The following is a 23,741-nucleotide window of genomic DNA, read 5'->3' as shown; positions in this document are numbered from 1 at the left end:
TTGTTATCATTGCACCATGACACCAAACCCTTTATCTGCTTTCTATATTCTGACTGATCGTTGTTTGATATCCATCCTATCAAGGTGGTGCCGTCAGCAAACTTGATGGCATTCATGTGGAATTTGGCAACACAGTCGTGAGTTTACAGGGAGTACAGTAGGGAGCTGAGAACTGAGGGGGGCTCCAGTGTTGAGGGTTATTGTGGAGGAAATGCTATTGTCTATCTTCATTGATTGTGATCTATGGGTCAGGAAGCTGAGGATCCAGTTGCAGAGACCTAGACCATGGAGTTTTCAGATCTATCTGGAGGGGTGTATGGCATTGAAGGTGAAGCTGTAGTTGATGAGTAAGCTGGGAGGCTCAAAGTGAAGTGGGTCACAACCAGGGGGTGTAGGTTTGCTCACTGAGCTGTAGGTTTGATATCCAGACGTTTCATTACCTGGCTAGGTAACATCATCAGTGGCAACCTCCAAGTGAAGCAAAGCTGTTGTTTCCTGCTTTCTATTTATATCTTTCTCCTGGATGGAGTTCCTGGGGTTTGTGGTGATGTCATTTCCTGTTCGTTTTCTGAGGGGTTGATAGATGGCATCTAGATCTATGCGTTTGTTTATGGCTGGTTGTGGTTGGAGTGCCAGGCCTCTAGTAATTTTCTGGCATGTCTTTGCTTGGCCTGTCCCAGGATAGATGTGTTGTCCCAGTCGAAATGGTGGCTTTTTTTATCCGTGTGTAGGGCTGCGAGGGAGGGAGGGTTGTGTCTTTTTGTGGCTAGCTGGTGTTCGTGTATCCTGGTGGCTAACTTTCTTCCTGTTTGTCCTACATAGCGTTTGTGGTAGTCCTTGCATAGTCATAACCAGTCTGTTGAAGCACTTCATGATTATGGAGGTCAGAGCCACTGGACAGTAGTCATTAAGGCACATTGCATGCACATTCTTTGATACTGGGATGATGGTGATCTTCTTGAAGCATGTGCGGACTTTGACTTATAGGAGGGAGAGATTGAAGATGTCAGTGAATATCTCTGCCAGGATCTAGGTGCAAGGCTGGAGACTCTGTCCTGGCCCGTCGCTTTCCTTGAATTGACTCTCAGCAAGAATGATCTGACATCTGCAGCAGTGATGGAGGAAACAGGTGTGTCCGGATTTGTCGGGGCAGTAGACATTGTGCTACTGGTATTCTGCTCAAACCGAGCATAGAAAGCATTTGAGAGCATCTGGGAAGGGTGTGTTTTTGTCCGCTATCTTGCTCTGCTTCATGTTATATTCTATTTTGTTGTTTAGACCTTGCCACAGGTGGCATTATCCATATAGTTGGTTTGGGCCTCTAACTTAGTCCAGTGGCTTTGCGGAGGTTACATCTGGATTTTCTGTATAGGTCTGGGTCGTCCGACTTGAATGTTGCATGCCTTGTCTTCAGTAGACAGTGGATTTCCCAGTTCATCCAAGGTTTCTGTTTGGGGAACAGCCTGATTGACTTTATTGGCACACAGTCCTCGAGCATTTGCTAATGGCATCCGTGACAGTGGTGACGTACTCCTACGCTGAGTACATGAATATGGCCCAATCCACCAATTATAAGCAGTCCCAGAGATGCTCTTCCAGTGCCTTGAACTAGCATTGTATTACTTTCTGTGAACGATACTGTGACTGGGAGAAGGAACACGGCATTGTGATCTTGTTCTTTGAAGTGTGGACAGGGGATGGTGCAATAGTGGTTGTGTAGCAGTGGTCAAGATGTTTAGTCCTACAGTGGGGCAAGAGATGTGTTGATGATATTTAGGCAGTAAGTATACTCTTGAATTTGGCCTGGTTGGAGTCACCAGCCATTATGAATAAGGCCTTAGGGAATTTTGTACCCAGAGTGTTTGTGGCAGTATAACTTTTATCCAGGGCATTCTTTAAATCTGCCTGAGGTAATAATGTAGACTGCTGTCATGGTGGCAGAAGTGAATATGCATGCACAGCAGATAGGAGGGGTAGCATTTTACTGCAAGGTATTCTAAATGGAGGGGGGTGCAGGGGCATGTCTGAGCATGAGGGATATTGATTAGCAAGCATACACCTTCACTCTTTGCCTTACCCAAGGATGCCATGTGGTCCATACAATGTATGGAGAATCCCTCAGCTTGCAAGGTACAGTCAGATATGGCAGGAGTGAAAGAGAGCACACACCAGTGTCTCAGTTTTCTCCATGCTTCTTATTGGATTGTTTCCTCAATTGTATATTGTATCTCTTCCTGGACCAATTCAGGTATCATTACCCAAGTAGTCGCCCTGTAATGCAGCCACATTACTTCACTTTGTAAGCCTATGTATCCCCTCCCCAGATCCTCCTGCCACATAAATACTTCCTTACCCATTGTTCAGATGGGCATTAACTTGCTTTTCATCCCTCTCCTCATTGTGAGGTATCACCAGCTCCAAATTCCTAAAACATATTTCTATATTCCATTACTACAGATGCACTGCAGAAATTCACCAAAAATCCTTCGACAGCACCTTCCAAACCCACTTCCATCTAAAAGGATAAGGGCAGCACATACATTGGTATACCATCACCTGCAAGTTCCCCTCCAAGCTACTCACCATCCTGACTGGAAATATATCGCCATTCCTTTTCTGTTACTAGGTCAAACTTCTGGAACCCCTTCCCTAACAACACTGTGGATCAACCCACAACACGTGGACTGTAGTGGTTCAAGAATGTAGCTCAACACCACCTTTTCAAGGGCAACTTGGGAAGGGCAGTAAATGCTGCCTTAGTCAGTGATGCCCATGTCCCACAAGTGAATAAAAGAAATTCATTTCATTGGAACTTAAACTTCTTCTTTGAAAGTTTGGAAAGCCAATGACCACAAAATTATGATGTCCTGTGTAAATCGCTAGACAAAGATTAGTAAGTCAAGTCACTTACTTGCAAATGAGCCAGTTTCTACAATATAGATGAATATTCTTATGATAGTTTCAAACTTAGAAAATAAATCTCACCTCAACATTGTCTGCTTCCACTTCCGTTGGAGTAAAGACTAAATGTCTATTAATTGTTTCAAGGCTAATGAGGCTTCTGGTCCGAATGAAATGTTGGAACGAAACAGCTTCTACATATTCCTGTAATCCTGCAGTTCAAAGCAAAGAATACTGAAATCCAGACACTGAGCATCTGACATTTTTCAGAAAGGAAATGCATTATTCTAAAATACTTAATCTAAAGCCAAACTAAGTCAGAAAAGTAGAATGTTATAAAATACAATTGTTTCATTATGAATCATGCAATGAGTAAAATCTTGATTCTTGATTTCAAGAATATCAGGAAAATGCAAGGCTGAGAGTAATATCAGATCAGCCATGTTCTTATCGAATGGCACCCGAATAGGCTCAAAGGGCCAAGCGTCCTACTTTTGTTCCTTGACTGTATGTTCATACTTTAAAAAAAATCTCCAATTCCTGTTCATTGGTATAAACTCTCAAGCTTCAAAATAAAATTCACAATTCAGTTTTCCTTGGCTGGGAAGTGGCCTAAAATTAAGGGGGACCATCTCAGAATAAGGTCAGGCTATTCAGGACTGAATGGAGAAATTTCTTCACTCAGATAATGATGATCATTGGAATTCTCTGTCCCAGAGGCCTTTGAAGGCTCAATCACTGACTATCTGAAAGGGAGCGACAAATTTGTACATGTTAAAAACATCGAGTGATACAGGGATGGTGCAGGAAAATGATTTTGAAATAGAAGGTCAACCATGATCTCATTGATTGTCAGAGCAGTCCCATACAGCTGAATGGTCTTAACTCCTGTTCTTATTTATGTTCTTAAAGAACAAATTTAAAAACAACTCTGAATGAGTGTTCACAATCAAAGCACTGCTTGTAGTGCTTTGGGATTGCATTCTGAAATTTCATTTGTTTTTCTGTAAAAACTGAAGCCCAATGGCCAGATGTGTGACATGCAGGTGTAATCGAACAGGAACTGGTCACAAAATAATCTACTGCTACACCCAATATTCTAATGTTTTTATTACAATAAAAAATATCAAGTACTAAAAAAACAGAAATGTAGTAACAATGCATTTACAAACACTTCAGTGTGTGTGGAAATGATTTCCAGTAAGTAGTATTAGTTCATTTGAATCAAGTTTCAAGTTTATTTCTGGATTTGGAAGAAGGGTAGTGAGATGAGTCTTGATGGACTTGCCAGCATTTTGAGGTGTTCTGTAATTTTCAGATTAAAAAACAGCATATCTATATGTGATTGGGAGGCAGGAACCAGGAAGCTACAGGCCAATTCCATCATTCCATCTATCTGTCCCTTACGTGCTCCCAGCACTGTGTCTGGCAAGAATATGCAAATATTGGGAATTGAGCTAAATGTAGAATTTAAGCATATAAATCTTAACCTTTTGCGTTCTTAAAAATCTAAAGGAAAAGGAAAGGTAGACATTTAAGGGTTGTATTTTGTTTCTTCCCGGCCTAAGGAAAGTTTAAATAAGCTCACCTAGTGCTGTAGCTACTTAATCTAATTAAGTAAACTGGTTAGATTTGGGAGACAGTTAAGACTGCAGACGTTGGAGATCAGAGTCAAAAAGTGTAGTGCTGGAAAAGCACAGCAGGTCAGGCAGCATCCAAACAGCAGAAGAGTTGATGATTTGGGCATAAGCCCTTCATTCCTGAATGAAGGACTTATGCCCGAAACGTTAACTCTCCTGGTTAGATCTGGTTCTTGTAACAGGGCAGGTCCTTATACTATAAAAGCTAGGCCTAAGTACTGCCAGCACAGAATGCAACTGGCAAGAGTATGCAAACACTCAGAGTGAGGGGGGCATTGCTGTGTCTTGTTCCAGCAATCTTTGCATGGGGTTGCTTTGTCGAGGTGCTTCTGGTTAGATCAAAGATATTTGAACAGATACATGGATAGGAAAGGTTTTGAGGGATATAAGCCAAATGCTGGCAAATGGGACGTTTTCAGTTTAGGAAACCTGGTTGACACGGAGGAGTAGTTGGACCGAAGAGTCTGTTTCCATGTTGTGTAACTTTATAACGCCAAACAACATGCCTCAGATCTATTGCTAAGGAGGTTATAGCCAGCACATTTAGAAAATCTCAATGCAGAGTCAACATAGTTTTATGAAAAAGGGAAATTTATTGACAATTCTTTGTGGAAGCAATACAAATAAAGAGGAAACTATGGATATGATCTTCTTGGATTACATTTGAGACACATCAAGGTTGCTATACAAAATAACAACTCATGGTGTTGGGGCTAACATTCCCACTGACAGAGGAGTGCTTAGCAAACAAGAAACAGAAATATAAATAATGATAATTTAAAGTTGACAAGATCTAATGAGAGAAATGCTACTCAGATCAGTGCTGGGTTCTCAGCTATTTATAATTTATAACAATGACTTGAATGAAAGGGCTGACTGTATAGTTGCTAAATTTGCCGATGACATAGGTAGGAAAATAAATTGTGAAGAAAACACAAGGCGTTGGCAAAGGGACATAGATGAAGGGAGTGAGCAATAAGTTGCAAATGGGAGTATAATATGGGAAAACAGAACTGGTTGCACTTTTGACAGGGAGCATAAAAAAGCTGCATATTATTTAAATGGAGATAGGTTACAGAACTCTGAGTCAGAGAGAGCTGGATGTCCTGTTACACACTTCATAAAAAGCTAGTATGCGGGTAATAGTAAGTGATTAGGAAGGGAAAAGGACCATTTTATTTCAAATGAAATATAAAAGTAGAGAAGTTTTGCTACAGTTGTGTAGGGCATTTGAGACCACATTTAGATTACTGTGTACAATTTTAGTTGCCTTATTTAAGAAATGACATGATTGCATTTAAAGCTGTTCAGAGAAGATTTGCTTGACAGATTTGCAAGATGAGGGGGTTATCTTATGAGGAAAGGCCATACATGCCAGGTCTGTATCCAATGGAGATAAGAATGAGAGGGGACCTTATTAAACCATACAAAGATCCCGAGGGAACCTTACGGAATACGTGCTGAAAGCAATGTCTCTGTAAGCTGTGGGTTATGCAGAGGGTCCAAGCAAGCTAATCAGCCTGCAGACACAAACAACTTCTCATTCTGAGAGTCAGTGATGTGCAGAGATCTCAGAGCTCCAGCAACAATGGGAAAAATTAAAGGTAACATAGGCTGAAAGAATGTTTCCCCTTGTGGGAGAGACATGAACTGGGGACAGAATTTAGAAAGTGTTCTCTCATTTGAGACAGAGGCAAGGGAAATTTATTCTCTGAAGGTTGTTACTGTGGAATTCTCTTCACCAGAGAATAGTGGAAGCACAGTTTCTTAATACTTTTAAGGCAGTAGATAAATAAATGCCTAATAAGGGACTCAGTGGGTACCAGTGATGGCAAGAAAGTGGAGTTGAAGCTACATTGAAGCCACAAACTGAAGCCAGATGAGCCACGATCGTACACAAGGTCTCTCTCAAACGCTTGCATATACACTCCCACACTCACATACACACCCTCTCACAGACGTACACCACTTCACACTCACATATACACCCTCTCACAGACTTATACCCCTTTACACTCACACACAAATACATACATCCTCTCACAGGCACTTTTATTCCCCCCCACCCCACATACACCCACACCCACTCACATGCGCGCACACACATATAAGTTTGTGGGTGACTTTATACTTGCAGAATTACATTTTATTTTGTTCAAAAACTGCATGAATCCATATAAGATTCTGTAAATCCGTTCTTTAGATCAGAATCAGTCTGAACATTGTGGCACAGAGAGTCTCACACAGGGCACCTCACACCTTCAATGCATTATCTGGGCCGACATGACACCAATTGTTAAAGTTTGCTTGAGAATGTAACTTTTTAAAAAATTCAGCGAATTACATAGGTAAGAACTGAAACCAACATGTTCATTCTAAAAGATGAGAGACTTAACAAAAAATCCAGGTCTTTTTCGATATATAATTTCAATTACATCACATTGTAAACTTCTGCTATAAATTCCATGTCTTATGATCTAATACTCCACAACCACCTGAAGGAGCAGCGATGCAAATAAACCTGTTGGGCTATAACCTGGTGTTGTGTGATTTTTAACTCTGTACACCCCAGTCCATCACTGCCATCTCCAAATCTTGATGGCTTAGATTAAGTGGATCGGAATGCGAGAATAGCAGAACAATGGTATGTCTGCCTGCCAGACTTGAAAGAGCAGTCAGTCTCACAGGGGTGGAGGCAGGGATCAGAGGACATGATAACAGAGAATGTAACAAGTAAAGCTAAAAGAGGACATGGAAGAATGTAACAAGTAAAGCTAGAAGGGGAAGAAATGGGAGTTAATGAACAATCTGAAGGTGTTGAACTCAGTATTAAGTCCAGAAGGCTGTAAAGTGCCTAGTTTGAAGATGAGATATTGTTCCTTCAGTTTGCGCTGTGATTCACTGAATCATTGCAGCATGCTGAGAGCAGACAAGTGGGCATGCAAACAGGACACTGTATTAAAATGACCGGCTATGGGAAGGTCGGGGTTATGCTGCATGCCGACTGGAGATATTCTGCAAGGCAGTCACCCAGACTGCGTTTGCTTTCTCCAATGTAGGGTAGGCCATATTGCCTGCTGTGATCACCAGCATTTGTTGTTTCCAGTACAGATTCCAGCATCTGCAGTAATTTGCTCCTACTTCATGTAACTGGAACTAATTACAAAACTACAAAGAACATAGATTTTTCGAACAGGCATCAAAGGAGAAATGCACTCAAAAAAATAAAATGTGCAAGGTGTTTTGAGAAAAACTGGAAAAAACTACAGTATTTTGCACAAAATTAATGTGTGTAGACATTTTTTAAAATCAAATCTTTTTTTAGTTTATGCAATATCAAAATTTGAGGTCTATAGTCACATTTGCCAAGCCATCGTGTATAAAATAAACTATCATTTATTTTTAGAGTTAGATTTTTGTTCAACTTTGATTTTTTTTGTACTTGTGAATTTAATAAAATTATTTGTTTTTTGGCAAATTATTCTGTACTACTTCAGTTATAGCCTTTAACCCTTTCACCCACTTGCTGTTCTGGACATTTGATCATTGTTCTTTATCTTAGTCCTGTTACAGCATTGTGAACCCTGGATATTTATCCACTTCAAGTTGATTTTATCCAAAACTCCATGTTACAATTCACACCAAGTCCCTTTCATCCACTAACTACATTCATTTGCCATCAGTTTTCATATTTCTAAGTGGCCTCAACTCCCCCTATCTCTAACCTTCCCAGCTCAATAACTCTAATAACTCTCTACTATTCCAATTCTTCACAGTTTCAAATCCCCAATTTTAATTGTTCCACTGCCGTTGGTTCTGCCTTCATTTGCCTAGCACCTAAGCTCTAAAATTCCATTCCTAAGCTTCCATGTCTTGTTACCTCTCCCTTCATAGAATATGCTCCTTTAAACTGTACGTATTGGGCCGAAGGGCCTGTTTCCATACTGTAAGGAATCTAATCTAATCTAATATCTATCCTTGAACTTCTGTTTTATGTGGTTCTTCACTGCATTTTGTTTGACATGGTAATGTTAAAGGCACTATAAGATGGAAGCTGTTATACCAGCCTTGTTCTACACCATGAGCCTTGGCCTTTCACTCTATCCTATCTTATGAGCTTTATCTGTGTAACCCAGTCCTCACCTTATCCTTGTGCTTTAACCTAATCCTGTAGTGCACTCTCCAGCTTGGCCTTTTATGCTGATTTTGTCCTACACGAACACCTTGTCTTTTACCCACTTCCTGTCCTAATCTAAAAGTCTTCACACTTACTATAGTTTTGTCTTTCCCTAAGAACTTTATTCAGTTAGCCGAAGCTGTCCTGCATTGTGAGCCAGGCCCTCTGTCCTTGTCCTACTGTGAACCTAAGCCCCTGATTACGGGCTTGTCCTTCTTTCCCTTTTGCCCTAAACTGCAAATCTTAGAATGTCACCTGAGTCCTGTCCATACAAAGAGAATGGCTGTTTAATTTGTTCCAAGGTTTCTCTTTTGCATATATTATATTTTAGTCAGTTACTTTCTTCAGGTCTTCGAAGAAAAATCTTATTTGCTCACACAAGAGATTTGCGAATAGAGTTCTCTATCCCTTTTTCACTACCAACCATATGACGCATTTGGAGCAATACATTTCCATTGGGGGTGGATTTGACAGAAAGTAAAATGCTCCCCAAATTAAGAGTCTTTCAAATCTCAAGAAACAAGGCTACCAGATCTCAGAGCAACAGGACTCTCCACTAATTAAAGCAGAGAGATGGTGTTACAGCAGACAGGGAGACTTTACCCGAGAATCTCCATGACAGCAATAAATATCAAACAACTGCCTTATTAATAAATATAACAATGAAAGGAAGAAAATTTTGAAATTAAATTAATTCCACTTAGCTTTATCTCCCACTTTAAGCATGTTTAGCAGTTTAGAATATTTTTAAACAAGCTATCCACAAATAGGTAGCATTACAAGATAAGCTCTGAAAAAAAAGTATCACAAACACTTTAAAAATCTATGTTAATCTTTCAACATATGGTTGGGAAATTTCCGCCTGCAAGAAAAATTACAAATAGGACAAATGAAAAAGATACCAATGACTTTATAAAGAGTCAACCACACAGTACAGGACTGGAAATGCACTGGGTAAAGATGCAATGTTCCCCTCTCTAAAGAACATGATTGCACCAGTTAGCTTTTACTGAAAAGCAGTTTCATGTTCTCTTTATCTGCTGCTAGCCAACAAATCACAAGATGAATTAATTTAAATTTTCCAAATTGCCACTGTGGGATTTAAATATACAACCTCCAGATACTGGTACAGTACCATAACAATTAAGCCACAATATCCTCAACTCTACAAAATAGAATGTCAACTGAATTGCAAAGTTACTCTTTTTTGCTCACTCATTGATCATAACCAATGATATAATTGCAGTTTATCAATCTGAATAAAGTTTAAATTCCTATTACATAGAATTGTGCCCAGTTTCCTCACTGGAAAAGCTTTAATTATTTCCAGATCTCTTCTGGATACATACTAGGCTGTGCACTACAATGCCTACATATATTAAAGAAATGGAAACACTCATCGAAGATCACACACAAAAGTACAATTTAGTGCATGATGCAACAGAGTCTATAAACAATGAAATCAGAATCAGAAACAGGGCAGTGAATGACTGATAAATAAAGAATGCAGGTAATTACAGATTCAGACTGGTCTTCCAAGGGTAGGATTTCTATAGACATACTTGCCAAAACTGCCAGCATCGTCACCAAAAATGCTGCTATGATGGAGAAAGTCAGTCCTCGAATTTCCCCGAGAAAATTCTGCATATTATTTTGAGCCAAGAATTAAATGAAATCATAGGTGCAGGAAGCCAAGTCATAAGCAAAATAGTAGATGATTTTATAAGCAACTAGTGGCCATCCCCTCCAATTAGGGTTCATTAGTAGCAGCCAATTATTTATATTTGCCATTATGGTATTTTACACTGTTGCCTTTAGGTACTTGTGATAAAACTATGAGAATAATTAATGAAATCTTTTTTAAAAATCAGGATGAAGAGAAGGAAAAGTACCAGGCTAAAAATATTAACAAGCCTTGAAAAGAACATCCAACAAAAATATTGGGCAGAAGACAAAAATTAATTATTTTACTTTCATCTTCCAATAACACTAAATTCAGTTGTACTTCCTTTTGAAATGTTTGTCCACTTTGCATTTTGTCTTTCGCATTGTGGTAGTTTTTCTCCTTAATTTTAAATGTTTGAAAATTGGATACACCCTCATAATTCAACATCCTATCTAACAGATTCAGTCCTACCATAGTAGGCTCCATCAGAAAAACTGTTGCAAATCTGCTGCATTTATATCACAGCAATTCTCAAAGCAGTCACCGTTTTCATCGAAGGACTATGAATAGATCCTATGTCAAAACAATTAAGGTGAGCTTTGAAAATGGTGATTCTTGATCCCTGCATCCTGAGCTGAGAGACCTTCCTAAATGGCTGCACAAAGTTTGTATAGGTCAGTAAGCGAATTCCAAGAATGATAGAGTCCCATAAATATAAGTACTGTTTATATTTCAGAATCTATAATTCCAATACTCAAACTGCACTTTTTTAACTCCAAAAATTTTAATGAAGCTTTGCAAAAAAAAATTTCATTCAAACTAAGACATACTTTAAATCTTATATTTTCTTTTAGGTATGTCACGAATAGGGGCAATGCTGCTATCTTCATCTTTCAGCACTTGCTCAAAGTCATTGTGATGTTGGGTGTGGTACAATCAGGTAAAGGCTGTAGTTTATAGCCAGATAAACAAATGAGAAAATTACACTGTTTAAATTTAATTGCTATCCATGGGAAAATCAAAGTATTGGATACTCATGTCATATTTTAGTACCAAGATTTGTTAAGTATATAATTTTCTCGAAGTATTCAGTAACTAAATGTTAGCCAAATTACAAACTCCCTCAATTATTTTAAATATCAACAAATCTAAATCTGATAGAAATGATAACAAATTACAGTACATCTGATGATTCAGTTCAATGCACATTAACTTCTCAATCCTGCAAGTACAGGATTTACTAAGTTGCTTGCGGCAAAATTTCATTTTTCATTGTAAGACTCAAATGCATTACCAGTGAAAATTTGAAATATTTCATCTTACACACCCTTTTAAACCAATTATTGACTCTGTGTTCTTTTATCGGCCATTTTTAGATATTGCATCTTTGGTGAGAATCATTATTGGTGAATGCTACTGAAAATTGATGTTAAAAATTATAAATACAAAACTTTGAAATAAAGTGGTACAAAATAGAAAGTACAATAAATTGCAGCATAAAAGTAAATTTTAAAAAAACAAAAAACTAGAAGCAAGAACTGGGCTAAAACATGATCATCTCACCCTGTCTTTCAGGCTTATATCCAGCCAGGTAGGTGGGAATGTTAAATTAGTACAATGTGGGTGCTGTCCTGAGTGTATACCTGCATGTTGTCAGGACAGACAATAGCAAATTGCACATTATTTCTTGGTCCAAGTTGGTAACTGGGGCTGCTTATCTTGACCAGAGGTAAATAAAATAGGAAATATATACTTTTTTTCACCATTAACAAGCTCTTTGCCTATACCAGGGATGACAGTGGTTAAAAGACAAAAAAACAAAAAGTTAACTGCCAAAAACAAAAATGTCTGCAAAATTCTGAACAAGAAATTGTGTGATTATTACACTTTCTGATTCTTAGCGAAATACAGATGCTGATAGCATTTCAAATGAGTCAAGTTATTAGACTTCAAGTGGGTACAAATATTAGTTTTCCCTTTGTTTACCTTCCATTACTATCAAGAACCAATGCAATTACATAAAATTCTAGTGACCTCAGAATTTCAACATTCAATGCAGACAGTATTCAATGTAGTACAGGATCATGTAGTCCATACTAACAAAAAAACATGATCTTACTGCTGTTATGTACGTGTAAAGCAAAGGATTATGGCAGTGCGTCGCTAATTATTTTCCAATTAGATCACATTTTTAACTCACTGTCATATAAAAAATGGCAGTTAGTGAGGTACAACAAATACTTGCCATGCCAGTGATGTCCACATCCCATAAATGAAAGTATAGATTTTAAAATTTCAAATTAACATTAGTTCAAACACTAGCAAACAGAATACAGCAATAAATCAACCTAGTAACATTTATAACATGTTATATCTGTCTATATATCAACATATATTAATACAAGTATGAAAATATGTTTCTGGAATACTTTGTAAAATGTTATGTACACATGAAGGTTTCAGCTAAACTTTCCATATTCCATGTTAATAGAAAATATTGAGGCTTGCCCAGTCACCAATACAAGCATTGTAATAAGATCCTCTCCTTTCAGCCCAATTGTCTCAGCTCCATTTCTCTCCAACTATGCCTTCCAAGGGCACCAAGAGGATGGTCCAAAAGAGGAATGTACTCTGCAGGTTTCACATGGAAAATTCAACCTCTGCATCTCCCAATCTCCCAAAGCATGTCAGGTTGACAGCAGATTAAAGAAAGAGGTGCTGAGTGATGGCTCACCAGGCCAGGCAGAGTTAAAAAAACAAAAAAAAAGTAGAATTCCTCAAATTTCCACATAAGTTTTCATCTCCACTCACACTTTTGTTAATATTTGTTGATGTGGTGTCTGCCTTGCTGACAAAGCCATCATTTATTATCTATTCATAATTGTCATTGGGAAAAATGAGAGTCACTTACTTGACAATTGCAGTTCGGTTGGTGCTACTGCAATATTATTAGTGAAGGAGTTCCATTACTTTGACTGGACAATGCTAAAGATTTGATAATATATTTCAGGATAATGACAGAGGTTCAGCAGGAACTTGGAGGCAGTGGTGATTTGAATCTTTGAGTTAGGTTTCTCTCACTGCTATAGTTGTGAAATGGTTTTTATCAAAGTCAAAATGAGGTCATGTAGGACTCTGATCCTTTTATAATTTAATCACTTCTGCATTCTACCCGATCACAGATTTTTCCCTTTTGTTCATTTCCCACACTTGCACTCTTCAATTACATGTCCAACCTTTTCCAGTTCTGTTGAAAAGCCATGAGCCTGAAACCTTAACTGTTTCTCTCTCTGTTACTAACTTTCAAACTTGCAACCCCACATCCATAGTATTTTGTTTAACTCTCTAGTTAAAGTTTTCAACTTGAAAGAAACTCAGGACAATCACAGTTGTATCATTTGGGAGCTTCACAATTTATTAAGCATTCATCCACTTTAGCTGAGGTCAGAAGAATTCACATTAAGCAACTGATTATTCTGCTTCTTTAAAACAAAGATAATTACTCAACTGTATTCGTGACTTATTCACTACTTTACAATCAAATCTTCATTGTGCTACCTACAATTGGTCACAGGATGTATTTTCATTTAAGAAGACCCCCAGGAACATTAAATGCAGGTATATATCCATTCAGGGGACAGACATGGTTGAATTTAAATTTCAGCGGTATGTATGTACTTGGTCATGTTATACTTTTCCAGTCTTGTGCAAAGTTAGATAGTGGGCTAATTCAGTTCCTGAGTAGAGATAGCATTTCTATTGTAAAGAGAATCTATATGAAAACTATAATCTTTGGTTTAAATGAACTCTTGTTTGTAAAAAAGGTAGTGTTCTCTATTAGGTAATGCATCTGAAAAAGGTTATTTAAAGGTTAGTCAGAGATCAAGCCTCTTCCAACATGAGGATTTCTTATGGGAACAACTAAATAATTCTTTCTGTGATGTTAAAAATATACTGGTAAACATAATCATGAAGTTAACTTCAAGGCTCCTAGATAACCAGTATAAAATAGTTTGGGCATTAGCATTTCCTTTAAAAGTTGGCAATCATCAAATCTGATTGAAAAATATTCAAGATTGAGAGAGAGACAACTGTTCAAAGGTCACAAAAGCAAATTAACTTCAGTTGTTAATCTTTGTACTATTAACTACATTTTACAAAATGGAGGCAAGTTTAGTATATATTCATTAACCCATTCTTAAATATCAATCTTCCCCACACAACATTTCAAAGCAAAGCTGTGGAACCATTAAACAACTGAACGGACAGCTGGCAAAAGGTTTAGGTCCACTTCACACATTATAATTTTTAAGTTTACTGCTTTTGTATGCTTACTATTTGACAAACATTCCATGCTCTAGCCCTTCTGTTCACAAATATCTGGATTGAAGATTCTAGCACAGAAGTAAGGGACTCAATCTTATCAATCTAAATTCATGAAGCCAACACTCTCCAATGCCTGTAAGATTTAAATGATGGAAACGAAAATAAAAACCTCTGCAACGAGGAAATGAAGCATAGATTGGGTGACTGCTTTGCAGAATACCTACATTCTGGCTGGAAAAAAGACCATGAGCTTCCAGTTGGCTGCCACTCAAACACACCACCATGTTCCCTCGCCAACATCTCTGTCTCAGGCTTGCTGCAATGCTCCAGCAAAGCTCAGCGCAAGATGAAAGAACAGCACTTTGTTTTCCACTTGGGACTCTACAACCTTCTAGACTCAATACTGAGTTCAACAATTTTCGGGCCTGGGTTCTTCTATGTCCTTATCCCAAACCCAACACACAAGGCCTGGCTATCACATGGTCTATTTACACACAACCCATTATTAGCCACTAACAGTCCCCATTAGTAACTATTCACCCTCCCAGCCTGATCACTATCCATTCCTTTGTCAGGCCAACTGTTGTTCGCTCTCTTTGGGCTCTATCTCTACCTTATCATTTATTCTTTACCCCACCTTATCTCCTGCATAAAAATCAACATTTCCCAAGTAGCCATCAGTTCCGAGGAATGGTCCTCATGAAAAACATTAACTCTGATTTCTCCAGATGCTGTCAGATGAACTGAGGTTTTCTGGCAATTTCTGTTTTTGTTCAAATTTTGGATTAAGTTTAAAAATACCTAAAATCACCTCACAAACTAACAAAAATGTATAGTCTACGTGTGCATGCAGACAACAAGACCCGCCCCTGGGAAGTAGTTTGTAGAACTATTGTACAAAGAACAGCATAGTATAGACTAATTACATTCTTCTCACTGATATAAATAAATTAAAATAATAGGTTAGGGAAAGGCTAGCTGGTCTGCCAATGCTGTTCCACACAGCTACAATGCCCTAAGCATCGTGATTCATCATGCCATAAACAGCCACCATGTAATTTACCAGATGATTAGAGAGTGAATTCAGGACAAAGCAAAAAAGAATCTAAGGGGCTCAGAAATTTTCCAAACAAACCTATTAGAGGAGACTTATATTGTTGATTTATTAAATGTGTATTTTTTTATTTCTGCTATTTGTGCTGCAGGCAGAAACTGATTCAGCTCTCTTTTTGAAGGTGTGCAAAAACCATTGATCCAACATCCTCGAGGAAATACAGAATCGTCAGACATCAACCACAGTTGGCCTAATTTGAGCACATGATCCCTGAACCTTCCTAACTGGTTTATTGGAAATAATCTGTCAGCAAGTATGCAATCAAGTTCTTCTATTAATTTATTGCTCTGGATCTATTGATAAACATAACAGTCCAGCATTAATTCATGATCCAAAACCAGGAAAAGCTGCAAGTGCTCCCTTAATACAACTAACTTTTCATACTGCTTTTTAGATATCTATCAAAATAGAAACATCTTATATTTTTTTTTCTCCTTTTCCCACCTGTAAAAAGAAAGCAATCGCCTTGTCTCGGCAACAATTTGCTTTTAAAAAATACAAATTCCTTTGCTGCAGTAGGGAGGGAAAAAGTAAAAATTGACAATGTTAAAATGAAAGCAACTTGATTTATTTATTTAAAACTCTTCTTTGATTTAAACAAATGGATAGAAAAGCAAAAAAAAATTTTTAAACAGACCTATCAAAAGTCCAAATGTATGCAATATGTTAAAGAAAAGTCACAATACTTCATAAAAGCAGAAGGGAAAAAAATAAACAAACACCAAGCTAAGGGACAAGCTATTAGGACATGGAACTAAAATTCTGACCTAAAAGATGAGTTTAAACACAACAATCAGAGTTTTAAACTGGAGACATTTGTGGTTTTAGAGCCAATGTAGGTCAACAGACAGATGCACAAACTGTGCTTGGTGCCGGATAGAATGCATACAGCAGGGAACAGAGTTTTGCATGAAGTTTAGAAAAGACAGACAATGGAAGCCTGGCAAAGACAGCACTGGTCAGCATCAAGCAATCTCAGCTCAGGGTTGAACGGATAACCAAGATTGCAAACAGCCTGGTTCAGCCTAAGATTGTGACCGGTGTGTGGGTGGAATCTGTGAATAGCAGTAAGGGGTTGATGACTGACCGAGATGATAGCAACAGTACTCCCAATGTTAACTGAGGAAAACTGTAGCTCATTCAAGCTCGGATGTCGAACAGTCTGATAATATCAGTGGGGAACAGTCAAAACAAAAAAAAGTTATCACATTTCACACACATCATAAGGGGTTCAGACACTGCCATCTTATATTTAGCTTTTGACAAGCGATAGGTAGAAAATAAAACTACAGAATCAAGAACAACATTAAAGTTTCAGAGGGAAGGTGAAAGCAAATAAGAGAAGTAAAGAGCAATTAAAAGAAATGACTGATAGCCAACATAAAGAGGTGATCAAAAGTCTTCCATGGCCATATAAATAGTAATACAAAAAAGGTGGTAGAAGGAGTAGGGCTGATTATGGACCAAAATGAGGACTTACACATGGAAGCAGAGATCATGGATGAGTTGTCATAATGTCATTATCAATCAGAGATACTACCCATGCTATGATGACAGAGGAGGAAATTCAAATCACTAGAAGAGTTCCAATTTAATAGGGCAGAACTGTTACATAGACTGTTGGTACTCAAAGTTGACAAGACACCGGGACCAAATGAGATAAAGCCAAAGATTTTAAGGTAGTGAGTGGAAAGTGCAAGGGCACTGACCACAAATTTTCAATCTTCTCTAGACTTAGGGGAGTTCCCAAAAGATGAGAAAATTGCAATTATTACTGTCCTGTTCAAGAAAAATTGTAAGGATAAGCCCAGCAACTATAAACCAGTCAGTTTAATTTCAGTGGTGGGAAAGCTTCTACAGACAATTATTCAGGATAAAAATAGTAGTTATGTTGAAAAAGGTGGGTTGAGTTAAAAAGGAATCAACATGAATTTCTAAATGGGAAATTATGTTTTTGTTAACTTGCTGAGGTTTCTTTGAAGAGGTAACAGCAAAGTTCAATGAGGACAATACTGTTGATGTAGTGTACATGGATTTTCAGAAGGCATTTGACACAGTGCCAGACAATAGATTTGAGAGGAAAGTTACAGGTCATGGAACAAAAGGGTCAGTAGCAACTTGAATACAAAATTGGCTGAGGGATAGGAAATAGAGTAGTAGTCAGTGGATATTTTTCAGCTGGAAGATGGTTTGTAGTGGAATTCCCTAGAGGTTGGTACTGCAGCCTTAGCTTATCCTGATAATATGTTAATGATCTGCATTTTATGTACAGGGGATAATTTCAAAGTTTACCGATGACACAAATCTTGGAAGAATTGTGAACTGTGGAACTGAAGTGTAGAACTCCACAAGGACATATTGGTCAGGACAGATGTCATGAGTTCAGTGAGAGAAGTGAGCTGATGCATTTTGGGAGGAAAAACTTTGAAAGACAATATAAGAGAAGGGTACAGGAGCAATGGGACCTGAGTGCATATGTGCACAGATCATTGAAAATTACAAGAAAGTTAGAGAAAGCAGTAATTAAAGCATACAATGTCCTTGTCTTTAATAGAGACATACAGAATAAGAGCAAGAAGTTATTGTTGAACTTTTACAAGACATATTATTTGTTAAACCTCAGCTAGTACACTGTGTACAGGTCTAGGTGCCACATTATAGGAAGGATGTGAATGGCATTGGAGTTTACAAGAATAGTTTCAGCGCTAAGGAACTTCAGTTATGAGAATAGATTGAATAATTTGGTACTTTTTTCCTTGGAGAGAAGGAGCCTAACAGATTTGATAGAGTTTTTCAAATTCACGAGCAGGCTGTATAGCTTAGACAGGGAGAAGTAGTTCCCAAACAGAAAAGGAATAAGAACATGTGGGCAAAAATTTAAAGTATTGTTCAAAAGATACAAGGGTGAAGTGAGGAAAAACTTTTTCACTCAAAGTAATTAGGGTATAGAATGCACTGCCTGGAAGCAGGTTCAATTGAGGCAATAAAGAGGTATTGGATTATTATTTAGATAAAAATAATGTGCAAGGGTATGGGGAAAAAGCAAAACTGCCTGTAGATAATAATACTTATTTAACAAGCTAGTGCAGGCATGATGGGTCAAATGGATACATCCTGCAAAGAAAAACTTGTAATATTTTCAGCAATGATATTCCTTTTGATCACTTCACACAGATATTAAACTAAATATCAAAACCTCCCACTTAGCTGGATCAGATGACAGAACTCCAAACAAATCTGGCCTCTTACATCTGAAGATTCAAATTGTCAGGAGTTCTCCGCAGGTTAGACACAAGAATGAAAGCAGTTTCTGACATCCAATGGCTTCAGATTGGAGTTTATTTAATAGTGAATAGTGAATGCCGTATTTAGTATGCTTGCCTTTACTGATCAGTGCATTGAGTATACAAGTTAGGACATCATGTTGCGGCTGTACAGGATGTAGGTTAGGCCTCTTTTGGAATACTGTGTGCAATTTTGGTCTTCCTACTATGGGAAGGATGTTGTAAAACTTGAAAGGGTTCGGAAAGGACTTATGTTGCCAGAGTTGGAATGTTGAGCTATAGGGAGAGGCTGAATAGGCTGGGGCTGTTTTCTCTTGAGCACCAGAGGCTGAGGGATGACCTTATAGAGGTTTATAAAATCATGAGGGGAACGGATTGTGTGAATAGACAAGGACTTTTCCCCGAGGTGGGGGGAGTCCAAAGCTACAAGGCATAGGTTAAGGGTGAGAGGGGAAAGATTTAAAAGGGACCTGAGGACAACATTTTTATGCAGAGGATGATGCATGTATGAAATGAACTGCCAGAGGAAGTGGTGGAGGCTAGTACAATTACAACATTTAAAATGCATCTGGATGAATATATGAATAGGATAGGTTTACAGGGATATGGGCCATATGCTGGCAAATCGGACTAGATTAATTTAGGATATCTGGTCGGCATGGACGAGTTGGATGGTGGGGTCTGTTTCCACGCTATTCAGCTCCAGGATTATAAATCCACAAGGAAACAAAGCAGAGATTAACTCAATGCTTTTATTACCTCTTTTTCAGTATGAATTCATGAATCACAACTTGCATTGCTAATTTGAAAAATAGGTTAAGGTAAGTATTGAGACCATCACTTTAACAGTTTTGATGAGGCTCTTTGCATTGAATTCTTCAGAATTCAAGGTTTAAAAAATCATGAGTAGCATGGATAGGGTAAACAGACAAAGTCTTTTCCCTGGAGTGGGGAGTCCAGAACTAGAGGGCATAGGTTTAGGGTGAGAGAGGAAAGATATAAAAGAGACCTAAGGAGCAATTTTTTCATGCAGATGGTGGTATGTGTATGGAATGAGCTGCCAGTGCAAGTGGTGGAAGCTGGTACATTTGCAACATTTAAAAGGGTATATGAATAGGAAGGGTTCGGAGGGATATGGGCCGGGTGCTGGCAGGTGGGACTAGAATGGTCAGCATAGAGGGGTTGCACTGAAGGGTCTGCTTCCATGCTGTACATCTTTATGACTTTAAGATATACAGTCCTGTGTGCCCATAATACAACCCTTCATCCCAGCATTTCATGAAGGATATTGGAAATAAGAAAATTGGAGACAGAATTTCACAGAACTATATTCATTGTTGAAATTGTTGCCATACTGGTAAATGTTCTTAAAAATAAATTAGCCCTTAACATTGTGTGCACCTGTCTGTCAGAATTATGATTGAAGAAGATTGTGCTTAGATTGTAGATATTAAGTAGATTACATTGTTGTTTCCGTGTTCTGCTAAAATTACATTATTGATAGTAAATGGTTAATTTGTTTGTTATGAACTTGGTGCCCGAGATCTGTTATTTGTAAAGTCTGGTAATAAACAATTGAGCAAATTTCAGGATCACTGAATGCTTTAATCACACTTTTGTGAATTCAGTAATAGTGAGCTGAATTGGTTTGACTTGCTATTCCTGTGTAGTAGCTTGGCTTGGCTTACAATCTCTGTGTCATACATATTTGGGGGCTCGAGGCCAGGACCTTGGAATGCCGACAACTTAGGTCTGGATTTGGATTCTGGCACCCCTTAGAAGAGGTAACCTGACAACAAGTTTGTATCCTTAATATGGCACTAGAAATTGTTAAACATTTTTGCAAGTGCCAGAGTTTCCTTTGTACTACTGAAGGTCACAACTAAAGCTATACTCTAGAGTTAGCCAGCAGACTGAAAATAAACTGACCAGTGATCTGAGAAGGCTGACATTATAAATTTAATGGAAATGCCAAAAAGGATAAGTTGTCCGGGCTGTACTACTTATTGAGTTGCAGTTCAGGAAATTAGAAATAAGAAAATTGGAGATAGAATTTCCAAGAAATTTAGAACTTGAACTGGAATTCTAAAGGGCAGTAAAAGATAAATAATTTCAAAGAGAATTCCAACCTGAAATATTGGAACTAGGCAAAAGAAAGGGAATTTAAATACATGATGCTACTTAAGCAAGCTAAACAAGAAGTCTGGGAGAGCTTGGAAGAGGAAAGACCTCATCATAATTTGTTCAGCTAGGTGTTCAGTTTGTGCAGGCTTTGACAAAAGTTAAGAGGAGGATGTGGAAGCATTTTTTGAGGAGGTAGCAAGCCAAATGGGGGGGACTAAAAGCAGACTGGAAATTTCCCATACAAAATAAATTAACTAGTTAAGCACAAGGTATTTATGCATCCTCGTTGGAAGGTTCTAGAGATTATGAAGAAGTAAAAAGGGTTATTCTAAGCGCATAAAATTTGTCCTGGAAACATACAGGCAGACGTTTCAAAATTTAAGGAGACAACCTGGATAAAATATTCAGTTTGAGAAAGTTAAACAAAACTATTTTAATAGGTGGAAAAGAGCATTAAAGGCTGAAAGTAATTATGATGATCACAGAAATTATTCTTTTCGGAGAATTTAAAAGTTTTCTATCTTCTGTAATAAGAACTCATGCAGAAGACCAAAGAGTAGCAACAGCCAGGCAATCAACTGGGTGACAATTATGAACTGATCCATAAACCTTTATTCTGACAGTTTCTATCAAGAAATCATGTCTCATTGTTCAAATCTCAAGTGAGTAGAGTTCCAACAGTTTAGCCTTTGCTCATGAGATAATCCCGCCCCCCACCCCCCAATACCAGGGAGGACCCTAGTGAACCTTCTCTTAACTGCCTCCAGACATTTTTCCTTAAATAAGGGGACCAAAAGTGCTCACAGTACTCCAGATGTGGTCTCACCAAGATCTTGCATAATTGCAGATAGAATTCTCTATTTTTATACTTCAACTTCCTTGAAATAAGGAGCAACATTCCATTAGCTTACCTAATTACCTGCTGCACCTGTGAGCTAGCTTTCTGTGTTTTATGCATAAGTACCCCCAAGTCCTTGGTGTTGCAGCTTTCATCCATTTAAACAATATTCTGTTCTTTAGTTCTCCCTTCCAAAATGAACAATTTTGCACTTTCCCACATTATATTCCATTTGATAATTTTTTGCCCATTTGATTAATTGTAGTCATATGTGCCTAAATAAAGTGAAAAGCTTTGTTTGCAAACAGTGATTACTTATCTTATCAATATCTCTCTATAAACTGTTTGTATCCCCCTCACAATCTGCCTTACCACTCTCCTACTTTGCTTTATTGTTTTCCACTGTTGGCCAACAGACCCTTGGAAGAACCACAAGAAAGTAGCCTTCTTTTACATTCCTGCACCGGCCACCCTTTAGATGCTTAGATTGCCTAACTAAATTAAGAAAATTGTTATCTCAAATTTAAATCTGAAATTTTAATCAAACTTCCTGTAATCAAGAAGAAAATACAGTCAAAGATCCTGATTTCCCTGCTCCATAATAAGCCGAGCGAAGGTAGGGAGAAGCGAAACAGCTTATTGATTTAGAGCCCCAATTCAAAAGGAAAATAACAGTGGTTCAATTTTTGTCATCACAACAATGCAGGTATATTTTCAGAGGCTAATGATAAAATTCAACTCATAAGGCATTTAGACACACTGCCAGTGCCAAGAGGTCAGAGGGTTTAAAGGTATTTATTATCTTCACAGATTAAAACTAGAGGAAACTGGAGCAGTATTTCCTGAATCTTTATCCACTAATCAGTGTCCTTGTACTGTTCCTTTAAAGAGGTGGAAAACATCCTCTCATGGTTTATCTTAAAGGATATGACTTTCATTTGTGGTTAAGTCAAAGGTGTTTTTGTTGTCTCTTTCCTCCTCATAACAGCAACAAATTTTCCAAAGGCTTTGTAAAGCCATTAATCAATTTCTGTAATGTCATCTGGCAGCTTCTTGCCACCTAGTATCAGCATGGTTTGTCTCAGTAAATGGAAGCTTATGGTTTACGCGGGATCACTTAACTTCATTTAAAGTTTAAATCCATGTTTGAAGAGTGGAATATGCTGTTTTTCACAGTGGAGCTTCACAGAGCTGAAGGATGCAGCATTGAGACTGAAAGTCAATGGTTATGTACAAAACAGATGAGGAAGCTCTGTCCCTGTGGGCTGTTAAGCATATTTGCAGAGCAAAAAAGTGTCCATAACAGGAATTGTAGGGAGTGGCTTTGCTGTTTTTCATGAAAAATATATGGCTTTTCAATGTTGCATGCTGCTCTATTTTTCTGATTCAGCTGGATATTTATCTCCAAGATTCATTTTTGAAAACTTTATGATTTCAAATATCATTTTTTACCTATATGACGGTTCTTTTATGCAACACCATGTGTATATTTTTCAATCTCATAACAGCATTTTGTTCACAGTTTATACATAAGAATATGCATGGTTGTGCACTAAAGGGAAAGACCATGCTGCGAAAAATGACCAAGACAATTTAATACAAGCTCCTAAGGTTCAGTTAAGTTGTGTTCTAAATACAACATGAAAAGTCTCTCATGTTGAATCTTCCGCT

The 23,741-nt window shown here is 37.9% G+C and overlaps 1 protein-coding gene across 2 annotated transcripts in view; it reads right to left on the bottom strand.

Moving 5' to 3' along the window:
• Nucleotides 1-23,741, bottom strand: part of tsnax (translin-associated factor X) — a 69,653-nt gene that overhangs the window by 13,869 nt on the left and 32,043 nt on the right. For both annotated transcript variants that reach the window (XM_060821518.1, XM_060821517.1), the window contains one exon: nucleotides 2,986-3,113. In XM_060821518.1, coding sequence (XP_060677501.1) covers nucleotides 2,986-3,113 — 128 coding nt within the window. The remainder of the gene's footprint in view (nucleotides 1-2,985; nucleotides 3,114-23,741) is intronic.

Source organism: Hemiscyllium ocellatum, chromosome 3 (assembly GCF_020745735.1).
Source record: "Hemiscyllium ocellatum isolate sHemOce1 chromosome 3, sHemOce1.pat.X.cur, whole genome shotgun sequence".
Classification (NCBI taxonomy): Eukaryota; Metazoa; Chordata; class Chondrichthyes; order Orectolobiformes; family Hemiscylliidae; genus Hemiscyllium; species Hemiscyllium ocellatum.
This window is presented reverse-complemented; position numbering and strand designations above follow the sequence as displayed.